General features: G+C 53.7%; 6 protein-coding genes across 6 annotated transcripts in view; 3 read left to right on the plus strand and 3 right to left on the minus strand.

The window, feature by feature from the left end:
* The window catches only part of PODANS_1_19360 (uncharacterized protein), a gene marked incomplete at both ends in the record, with an annotated part of 1,514 nt that extends 1,209 nt beyond the window's left edge, over nt 1-305 (plus strand). Inside the window, 2 exons of the mRNA XM_001907366.1 lie at nt 3-213; nt 274-305. Of these exons, the coding sequence (XP_001907401.1) occupies nt 3-213; nt 274-305 (243 nt within the window). The remainder of the gene's footprint in view (nt 1-2; nt 214-273) is intronic.
* Nucleotides 306-1,128: 823 nt separating this feature from the next.
* Nucleotides 1,129-1,884, minus strand: PODANS_1_19370 (uncharacterized protein; the record flags this gene model as incomplete). Its single annotated transcript, XM_001907367.1, has 4 exons — nt 1,129-1,294; nt 1,359-1,516; nt 1,656-1,746; nt 1,826-1,884. 4 exons carry the CDS (start codon nt 1,882-1,884, stop codon nt 1,129-1,131), a joined length of 474 nt encoding a protein of 157 aa, XP_001907402.1.
* A 525-nt stretch (nt 1,885-2,409) lies between these two features.
* Nucleotides 2,410-3,177, plus strand: PODANS_1_19380 (uncharacterized protein; the record flags this gene model as incomplete). The annotated part of the gene is made up of 1 exon (XM_001907368.1): nt 2,410-3,177. One exon carries the CDS (start codon nt 2,410-2,412, stop codon nt 3,175-3,177), a length of 768 nt encoding a protein of 255 aa, XP_001907403.1.
* Nucleotides 3,178-3,488: 311 nt separating this feature from the next.
* PODANS_1_19390 (uncharacterized protein) lies at nt 3,489-4,799 on the plus strand (the record flags this gene model as incomplete). Its single annotated transcript, XM_001907369.1, has 2 exons — nt 3,489-3,560; nt 3,624-4,799. The coding sequence occupies 2 exons, from the start codon at nt 3,489-3,491 to the stop codon at nt 4,797-4,799; spliced, it is 1,248 nt and encodes a 415-aa protein (XP_001907404.1).
* A 181-nt stretch (nt 4,800-4,980) lies between these two features.
* On the minus strand, nt 4,981-5,816 carry PODANS_1_19400 (uncharacterized protein; the record flags this gene model as incomplete). The annotated part of the gene is made up of 2 exons (XM_001907370.1): nt 4,981-5,311; nt 5,368-5,816. The coding sequence occupies 2 exons, from the start codon at nt 5,814-5,816 to the stop codon at nt 4,981-4,983; spliced, it is 780 nt and encodes a 259-aa protein (XP_001907405.1).
* A 1,813-nt stretch (nt 5,817-7,629) lies between these two features.
* PODANS_1_19410 (uncharacterized protein) lies at nt 7,630-10,080 on the minus strand (the record flags this gene model as incomplete). The annotated part of the gene is made up of 1 exon (XM_001907371.1): nt 7,630-10,080. One exon carries the CDS (start codon nt 10,078-10,080, stop codon nt 7,630-7,632), a length of 2,451 nt encoding a protein of 816 aa, XP_001907406.1.
* Nucleotides 10,081-10,399: the final 319 nt, after the last annotated feature.

The raw sequence follows: 10,399 nt of genomic DNA on the forward strand, positions 1-10,399 counted from the left end.
CTGGCGGTATTAAAGCACTCAAAAAAGTGGATCGGAGCCAGATTCGGGATCGATCTGGAGCCCAAGTTCCCGGGAATGATACGGGCCCTCATGGGAGTGGTCTTCCGCCTGCGGGAGTCGGGGCTGCTGCTGCTGGGGGTGCGGCAGGTGGTGGGATGGCTGATGCTTTGGCGCTAGCGTTGGAAAAGAGGAAGAACAAAGTTAGCAAGAGTGGTAAGTTTCCCTTGATCATGAAATGTTTATGTTTCGGGCGGTTGCTGACCATGTGAGTAGATGATGAGGATGACGGGGATGACTGGGATTAAGTGTGAGGATTTGTGGAAGAAGAGGCTGCGTTGAGAGTTTGGTGAGAAGGGTAGTTTGACATGAAGGGAAAGAGTAGACGGAGAAGTTTGTATGGCTGGTTCAAGCGAGTTTTGTAAGGAGTAGGAGAAAGGGGTCGGGAGTTTGAGAAAGAGAGGGTACTTTGAGATGGCATCACGAGGTCCAAGGATGTTCACAAAAGCGAAGAAAAGGGAAGGGGTATGTAGAGTTAGGGGAAATAGGCAAGATAAGAAAAGAGTCATTCTGAATTCGTAGTTTGAAAAGAGCATTACATGCCACTCTTGCGAGCGCTTCGGGCATGTCTCCTTTGGCCCCCTCCCAAGCGAAATATCACTGGTACATTAAATAAGATGGACCTGAAAACGATGGTATGTTGATTCAGAACTATTTTGCCAGCCCAGGCAGTCTATTTCCCACGCTTTTGACCGATGCAAAAAAAAAAAAAAATCAACACAAAAGTGTAAGCAAAAACAACACAAGGCACAAAAAGGTTTCTTTATCATCAAATCCATTACTCGAGAAGGATCCAGCCCATGACGTCTCTCCCATCACGGAGCCATCTCCCCTCCCACCCCTCTCCTCCGCTATCAACAACTTTTCCACACTTTGCAACAGGACTAACACCAACTGTCGGGGACCTTGGCTTGCGTTACCAACGAACCAAGGTTTGAGAGAGAAGACAGTTTTGTGCTTCCCCGACCCTTTTGAGACCAAAAAGTAGGAAAGGGTGCGCCCCACCGCAGAGTGTGAAATGCTACGTGACGTTTGCGCTGATATCTGGCGAGATTTCTCGGCTGAGGTTTCTCAAATGTCATCAATCTCGATATCCTTGCTGGCGCCCGCAGCGCCGCCCTCGTCGTCGCTGTCACGGTCCTCGTCGAACTCGAAGCCGCAGTCGCCATCCTCGCCGGGGCCGAAGGTGTCGGTCTCGTTGATCTTGGCGGTGTCTGGGAGCTCGCCGTAGGCCTTGCTGGGGGGTTGTTAGTAGGCTGCGGGTGATCGAGAGCGAGCGGACAAGGGGGGAGAAAACGTACAGAGAACGAGCCTCGTCGGCGGAGTACTTGAGGATAACGTCACCCTTCTCATCCTGGTACTCGCGGAGCGAGACGAGGATGATGTCGCCGTTGTTGATCCAGATCTTTTTCCTGAGCTTGCCGCGGATGAGACCGAGACGCTTGACACCGTCGAAGCACTGTCGCAAGAGTCAGTTTTGCTGCTTCTACAACCCGGCCGGTCGAGCGGGCTGGCCGGATTCGGATCCGAGCCAAGGGAGGGATGGGGGGAATGGGAAAGCGAGATGTGTGGGTGAACTGGTGTTTGTAGTTGCTTACCATGGCCTCGAGTCTGCCGTTGCCCAACATCTTCAGGACCTGGGCGTATTCTTGCCCGTCCTCCTTGAATGTGAGTTCGCGCTTCTCATTGCTGCGATGCGATTAAGATGTCAGTGGGCTGCTTGATGGGCGCGCGCAACAGGGAAAAAGATGGAGGGGTAAACACGCACTCGTTCTCGTTCTTTCCTCTACGTCTGTTTTTGCCTCCCTTTCCCTTGTTCTTGGGCATGTTGACTGTTTTAAGCGCTTAGGCTGGACGGCTCGATATGTGATGGGGTCGAGTTCTCGGCGATGCAAGAACTTTTTGGTTGTTTTTTGGGCTGGCAAAATGCTGCAGCGATGACCGATGCTTTTGGGTGTGAAGGGAAGCGCTGGGTAGGAGAGAGGGGCAGTGGCAGGCGGTTTATACCAATAAACCTTGTTTTTCAGTTTGCCGCTGATTGGGTGTGTGCACTGTAATAAGTGGGGGCCAACAGTGGCGCTTGTAGTAAATTGTTGCCATTTGTGGCTCTCATCTCTTCTTTTTTGACCATTTTGAAACACAAGGTGCCTCCCAAACCATCCGCTCCAGACAATACCTACCGACAATGCTTACCGGCACGAGCGCTGTGTAGCTGGGGACAGACACTGAGCCGGAGGTGAATGCCCTTTGTGAGCGGAGCAATATCTGCCCCTCCCAGAGTCTCTTCACTTCCTGTGGGAAACTCAGCCACAGCCACCAGTGACTCGACTCCTCATCCATCGCTCTCTCAGCATGGAGCGGGCAATGTGCCGCGCCGCCTCGACTTACAAGGCTCTCATCCCACCATTGCTGTCTAAAGCTTACAACACACGACCAGCCGCAAAATCATGGAAACCATCAGTCTTCAAGCAGGCAAACCTGCCCATAGCACTCAGCTGGGACCCAAGCCAACCAGTCAAAGATTTCGCCGCGGCACACAAGATCGAATCTAGCGAGGCCGTGAAGACCATCCCTAAGCAAACCAGACTCACCATCCTGCGTGTTCAAGCTTGCCGAAGGCATGCTTTTGACCATCAGCATGAACCATACCTGCAGCCCCAAGAACATCCTCTGACCAAGAAGATCCTCTGGCGCTGTTATGAGTGGAAGCTCAATAGGCCTCTCTGGCTTTATGCAACAGCAACTACTAATGATGGTAGTACTGTGGTGATGCGCCGCCAGGCCGAGTGCAGGACACTGGCCGCCATCAAGGCTGTTATCAAAGCCAATGGCTTTGATTCAGATGGGACAGCGCTGGACGGGAGCGGCAGAGTTCTCTACGGTACCATAAATCTGGTAATATGGTCACCAAAGACACTACTGAACTTCGAATGGAACGACTTGGTCGAGTATCTGGCCGGGTTGGTCAAGACTCAGATTCTGCCAAGCTATGTCAAGATGCCTGGATACACGCCCATGGATTCTCAAAGACCACAGACACAGGTCCCGAAGCCACAAACTCAGAGACCTAATTCTCAAAGGCCTAGGGGTAGAAAGCCAGAAGGATTCACCATCGTGTAGTTTGTGTACAAAAGTGTATTATAGCTGAAAGTCAGAGCTCGGTGGGATCTGTGGGAGTGGCTTCGAGATGCCAAGCCACAAGGTGAGCTTTTGGGGCTTAGCGTCAATATGTACGTCAAAGGTGGAACTCGACGACACTTATGCAAGTCCGCCTGGAGCTTCCAGAGCTTCCCCAAACCTCAATCGCAACATCGTCGTCCGGGGCATCCCAGCATCACAAGCCGTCCGCGATTGGAAGCCGCATAGCTTCAGATACAACACTGCGCCAGTCTATTATCTCCCCGCGTGCAAGTAACTCACAAGCCGCAATCATGCTCGTCTCTCTCACAGTCGGCAAGGTCGACGCCGGCGTCACTGTCCTTCTGACCCCTGACAAGCGACTGGTACTTACAACGCCTTCTACAACCCTCCTACTCCCCAGTTCCCGAGCTGACCCTTACCCCAAGATCGAATTCCCCTCCATTCTTCTTCCTCCCGACATCTCCTCCGGCTCCATAGTCGACATCAACGTTGCGCGCAACAAGGCCTCCGAAGCCCACGCCGAGCGCGCCTTCCGTTCCCTCCAAGACTCGATCCTCTCCTCCTTCGGCGCCGACGCGCCCTCCCCACCCGTCCTCCGCTGCCGCAACGCGACCCAGACCAGTGTTGTTCTAGAATGGGATCCTATCCACCTCGCTACTGCCGATTTAATCTCGCTGGCTCTCTACCGGAACGGCCAGAAAGCCGGCAACATCCCCAAGCCCCTCGAAATGCATTCTACCAAGATCAGCGGCCTGGCGGTCGACACCGAGTACACCTTCCACCTCATCCTTCGCACCACGGCCGGGACGTTTGCCAGTCAGCGCGTGACGGTCCGGACGCATAAGATGACTGATTTGAGCGGTATCACCATCACGTTGGGCATCCTCCCCGCGGTGGTGAAGGAGGGGTTGACGGCGGCGGTGGAAAGGATCGGGGCCAAGATTGTGGATGGGGTTAGGATAGACACCACGCACTTTGTTACCACGGAGGGCAGGGGAATACAGTGGGAGAAGGCCAACGAGATGAATATCCCGGTCGTGAGGCCCGAGTGGGTGGATGCTTGCGAGAGAGGAGGGAGGATTTTGGGGGTGACCAAGTTTTATTTGGATGCCGCGAGGGTTGGGCCGGGGAGTTACGAGACGCCCCTCTCGGCGACGGCGCCGAGCCCGGTGCCGAAGCAGCCTGAGCCACAGCAGCAGAAGGATTTGCCTCCTCAGCCACCGGCTGCTGAACCTGCCGTGGCGACGACCGGTGCGCCCTCTGGAGAGGAGGCGAAGGAACAGGGAGGTGGTGTTGAGTCTGGCTCCAGTGATGGCGAAGAAGACCAGGAGGGGGATGCTGGAAAGGATGAGGAGAACGATGCGGAGCCCGGGTACAAGGCGCTGTCGGGGGAGCAAGATCATAAAGAGCTCCCTTCACACCCCAAGCAACCCACTGTTGAAGAAGGTGACAACGACGACGACGACGATGATGATGATGATGGGAGTAATAAAGGCGAGGACAGAAAAGGCAGCAGTAGCGCCGACGAGAAAGGAGGAGAGAAAGACGCGGGAAAGAAATCCCCAGGTGACGGAGCGTCCTTTCAGGATGTCGCTCTTTAAGTTTCTGTTTGGTGGCATCCAACAACAAACGAGCCGTTTGTCGCTGGTTACTTTTCTCATGTATAGACGTACTGCTTCTAGCTAAGCGTTGCTTGGGGCGTTGTATGGAGGTATTACACAAAAGCACAAGCTCAGGCAGTTTTTGTTTCTATCAAAGCGTATCTTGATTTACTACCACACATCAAGGGGGCACCTCCTCTCCTTTCCAGTCCCAGATTTTGCCTCGCTGTGATGGGTTTAAGGAGGTGATCACGTTCCAGAGCTTTTCGGCTGCGTCGTCTGGGGAGAAGAGGTTTGCTTCAGGGACGCCGGACCAAAATCCGCGGGAGAGGTCGGTCTTGACGGTGCCCGGGTGGTAGCCTACCGCTATGCATTTGGAGGCTGACTTTTGCTGGAGCTCGAGGTCGAGGGTTTTGACGGCCGAGTTGAGGGCTGATTTGGAAAGACGGTAGGAGTACCAGCCTCCGAGGCGGTTGTCGGTCATGCTGCCTACTCGCGCCGAGACAGACAACCTGCCGCGCCTGTTTAAGAAAGAGATTGAGGTTACGGGATAAGGGGGAGGACGAACCAAGTTGCGTGGGGGGGTAGACCTTCTGTGGGCTCGAGAGGGGCGGATCTCTTTGGGAGAAAAGGAACGAAGTGCTTCATTAAGAGGACTGGGCCGAGGGTGTTTACCCTCAGCGTTTCGAGGAGGCTGGGCTCGGTGATTTGGGAGATGGATTTCTCCGGGGGGGTAAGGAGGATGCCGGGGAGGGTGAGGGCCAGGTGGAGGTGGTGGGTTGTGGGCGGGAACAGCTCCCTGGCTTTTTCGGCGGCGGATTGGATGGCTGATTCATCTTTTACGTCTAGGTTTACGACGTGGAGGCGGTCTGACTCGGGATAGGAGGGGGGGAGGCTGGGGGAGCGGGTGGTGGTTAGGATGGGGATTGTGGAGGGGGTGGTGCGGAGGAGGTGGTGGAGGAGGGAGTGGGAGATGCCGCGGGTTGAGGGGGTGAGGAGGATCCAAGGTTTGGACATGGCGACAAGTTTGGTGATACTGATGGGAAGAGTGTTAGGATGGTGATGGTTTGTGAATGGATTCCTGATGGGGTGAGGTTGCCAACAAAGCCATGTGCGTCATTCAATGGGCGGTTTGAAGCCGTTGGATGAGGCGGCTCGATCTGAACCCCTGCCAAGACTTTACCGGATCATGTTGAGGTGAAAGTCGTCAACGCCGACATACTCATCAAGGCAGTGTATCAACTATGGCTCTTTAAATACTGAAGGGGCATTGCAAACAGCCCGGGGTAACTCGAAATATAACCTGTTGATGAGGTTGGCAGATGGGTACAAAATATAAACTGGCAGCACAGAATCGGTACCTATTCTTCTGTGGGCATCTCGCCAAAACTCTCCATCACCAGCTGTGCGTTAATTGCACTGTTATAAGACAACCCACTTGTTATTAGTGTGTATCTCTCTAATGACCAAGTAGCCAGTTACAGTAGTATCAAACAACTTTGACCTGAAATTCTCTGCGATGGCAACAGATCGCAATGGTATCACCTTTCCGAATATGGCCACTCAACAGAAGATGTCCCCTTTCTCGAGCGTGCTTTTTTCGTTCATGAAGCGCCTTGGTCGCCGCGTTTGCATCCGACAGGGCCGACTGGGATTTTGCTCTAATATGATCCATCCATTTCTTCAACTCTGCCCTCTTGGGTGTACCGTCGCTCGGGTAAGACAGGGGAGGAACTTGTGGCAAGTTTGATCTTGCCTCTTCCACTCCCGTTCCCTCCACCGCTTCCATCCCCGTCCCCTTTGCTTCTTCCTCTTGGATAGCTCTCTGCTGTGAACAGCCGGTTTGTCTTGTGATGAGTTGCTCTTCCAGAGCTCCTTCCCCAATAGCCAGCCTGCTCTTTGCGAGCATATTTCACGTTGGAAGACTCGATCGGTTTGAACATTGAAACTGCCTTACCACATCACATGTCGGTAGTTATCTGAGATTCAACGAAGTAGATATCTTTCCACCACCCCTATTCATCGAGCCCATTCTTCAACCCTTCCTATGCCCCATGGCTAGGTACACTGTCCAAGCTCTTCTACCACCTCCTTTACTCTCTCGTTCAGTCGAGAATCCAATGACTGGAGGAAGCCGACCAGCGCCACTAAGGCCCTCTCCATCCACCATATTATCTCGGACCCCCTTTTCATCTGCAAAACCTCAAGCTCTGGCTCAAGAACCTCCTGGACTCGGTCTCGAGTAAGAGTCTGGGCGTAACAGCTTGCCGTTCAAAGTGATCCCTTTTGAAGATGACTAGCTTCTTGGTCGTCACGGTAGTCGTGACCTCTCGCTTGATGACCTCCTGTCGACGCCCTTTGTGTTATTGTAGGTTTGGTGCCGTTGCAAGGGGGCCAGGTGTGAAGGTGGAGATGTGATAGGAGGTGATTATGACAAGGTGATGATTCTGCATCTCGCCCTGCCTGATTGGAAAATAGGGTTTCTGTCGGTATATGTAAAAGTAGCAGGAGCTCTGGGGTTGGGTGCTGTTGGTTGGGTTCTGAAGGCGATGTTTGCCTCGTTTCTCATACAGAGCTCTGTTATCATGTATCTATTTGACCGATGGGCCATCTCACGCCAACCGTCATCTAGCTGCAGCAGCTGTGGTGACTACTCTGCCTATTTTCGCAATCCAATCATCCATACTCGGTCAAGACTGGAGACAACCACCCTCTGAGAATGTGCCATGCAAACACTCCGATTGATTCTAGAATCGTTTACTTCTAAAGCTCATAACTCCATCACATGACACATAAAATATAGACTTTATCCCCTTTCCCCTATCCACCATCACCTGTGCCCCCCAAGAGGATCCTCCACCTCTCTCAACTCCCCCTCCTCCCCAGCTCCAATCTCCTCAACCAACCCCCTCATCACCGGCTCCAGCGTCTCCATCCCACTCAGCTGCGACATCCCCGGCCAAGGCCACTCCCTCTTCCCCAGACCGCTTTCCCCACCCCTCTCTTCCTCTTGTCTCTGTTCAACCTCCCTAACGCGCCTCGTAAACATTGTCCCAAAGTCCCCTCCCAGCAACGACACCCCCGCATGCCGTGACGGCAACCGATCAACCGCCACCTCCTGCCCCCCCTGACTGTACGAATGCAGCAACAGGTCATCATTACTCGGATCCCAATAATGCGAGCTCACATCAGAGGTATTCCTTGTCTGTGGCGGCTCGTAGTACCGGGAATGATAACCCGCCGGGATGGGTGGGTTGGAGTGGGAGAGGTGTCGGTAGTCAAGGGAGTCACTGTCGTTTGTGGAGGCCTCTGAGGAGATACGGTGGCGAGGGTAGGGGTTGTGGTGTTGAGGGCAGGGGTTGCGGTGTTGAGGGCAGGAGTAGTGTTTCCTCCTTGTGGTGGTGGTGGTGGTGACTCTGGGCGTGGCGTCCCCCGAGGCGATGTCGCTTGTGCTTTTGTAGGTGCTCAATGTTGATCTGGAAGAGGGTAATCGGCGGGCCAGGCGCTCGATCAGGGGGATGAGGGTGTTGAGCCAGCGGTTGTTGACCGATTCTAATCTGTCGAGGCGTTGAACCAAAAGTTCAATTTCATGGTTGTGGGTGTAGCGGAGTTCTTCGTACTGACGTAGGAGGTTCTGGTGGGACTCTGACCGGGGGACGGCTGCTGGAGAGGAACGACGGAATGAACAAGCCGTTGGAGGTCGGGTAGAAAGGGTGCTATAGGAGGTGCTTGTTGAAACTGTTGGAACGAATCTCGAGTGTCGCGCGAGAATGAGATGTTCAATAGAGGTCGTGCTTCGCATGTCGGAGAAGCTGGGCATATGGCGGACTTTTCGTCCATGATGTTGAGAGTGGGGGGACGTGTCGGAGCCGGTGATGTGAATCTCAGGGGTGCTGTGGAAAGGGGAAATAGTGCTTTTTTTGCTGACAAGACTGCGCTGCTCCTTCAAACGAGGAGCTGGTGACTGGCGTGCTGAGACTGGCTGCACATCAACAACGGTCATGATGGGTGTGATACGGAAAGTGCAAGAGGGTTTCGGTTTGGGTGATAATGGCGAGAAAGGTTCTAGAGGCGGAAAGATCGAAGCGGCCCTTGATTGGAATGACAGAAGGTGAGGGCTCATAGGTGTGCAGTGTCTCGTCGACGGAATGTCCTCTCTGTCGCTTTGTTCCGCATCCAGAGGGTCATGGATAGCAGCCAGCGTGTGTTGTCGAAGGAACATATTGGAGGTATGAGCGGTGGCGGTGTTATCACGTTTGATGCCCATGGCAGGGTGCTCATCTGCGGGACTTCGAGGATTGCTCATGACGGTATGAGGTCGAGTGTCGACAGTGACGACATCTACTGGAACGAAATCTGATATCGAGCCTTTTGGGAGCGGTGTCAGCTCATGGGGGGAAGGGATAGTAATCATGCTGTGGGCACCGACCGAAGAGTTCGCCATCCGCGAGGGTGGCCGAGATTGCGTCCGGCTCCCAGTCCCCCCCTGTGCTATGGGTTCTGCGGCCGAGAGCACGCGGTCAGTAGAGAGCCTTTCCATTGGCGACTCTGGCGACGGGAGCATCGGGAACAACTCCTCACTGTTGGCACTTGTACTGTCGTTGGTGGTGCCTGAAGCAACCGATTCGCTAGACTCACGCTTCTCTTCTTCTACTGGCGGCAGAATCGTGACAGTGCCAGCCCGTTCGTCATCTGAAGGCGGCGGGGTGGGCTCTTGGGTAGGCTCATCAAGATGGTCGTACTCAACAGGTATCGATATGGCGATGTGGCGATAACCACCAGTAGTTGTTCCAGCAACAGCTGTATCTGGCAGCCGAATTACGCCACCAGATGCGGGCCTCCCGTCCTTCTTCTTTCCTCTCTTGACCCTCTTCTTCCAAAATGACCAAAATGGGCGTCTCTTCTTCGTGGTGACAGGTGGAGACTCAAACGTGTCAGGAATGGACATGTAATTCTGGGGTGGTGGCGAGGTGTTGCGGAGAAACTCAATCAGGGCCCTCGAGCTATCCCTGTCGTTCGCCCTTTTGATCTTGCGCCGAATGACGTCCTCGTCGGTGTCTGGGCGGAAAATGTCGGTGAGAATGCTCGAAGCATTCGAAAGCTTGCGGAAGGTCTTGGGCCGGCTGTACTGGGATATTTGGCTGTCCATTTCTTCCAGCTCGTTTGAATGGATGGTGGTCTCCAGAGAACCGCCTCGCCTGTTGCGCAGATGGGAACTGTCTTCCACCACAATGACAGTCTCCCTCTGCACTCGTATCCCGCCAATGTTGTCCGAAGACATGATGACGAACGTGCTTGATAATTATTGACTGCGATCCATGTTAGTCATCTACGGAAGGTGTCTCCGGGGTCACTCATTGGGTAGGTAGGTAGACCTCTCCAAAACCCAGCTCTCGGTCCCTCAAATATCGGATAAGGGGTACGATATTAACCAGGGCAATGACCCCTTTCTCGTCAAAAAGGAAACCAAAAATGAAAATAATGTCTCAAAAAATAACTTTTGTCATCAAATCATCAAAACTGCTAGAGACTCTGCACCATGTTTGCCGCAAGGGAAGACGAACGAATGCGAACAAGTCCCGTCTGGGCATGAAGACGTA

This window comes from Podospora anserina, chromosome 1, assembly GCF_000226545.1.
Source record: "Podospora anserina S mat+ genomic DNA chromosome 1, supercontig 4".
In the NCBI taxonomy this organism is placed as follows: domain Eukaryota; kingdom Fungi; phylum Ascomycota; class Sordariomycetes; order Sordariales; family Podosporaceae; genus Podospora; species Podospora anserina.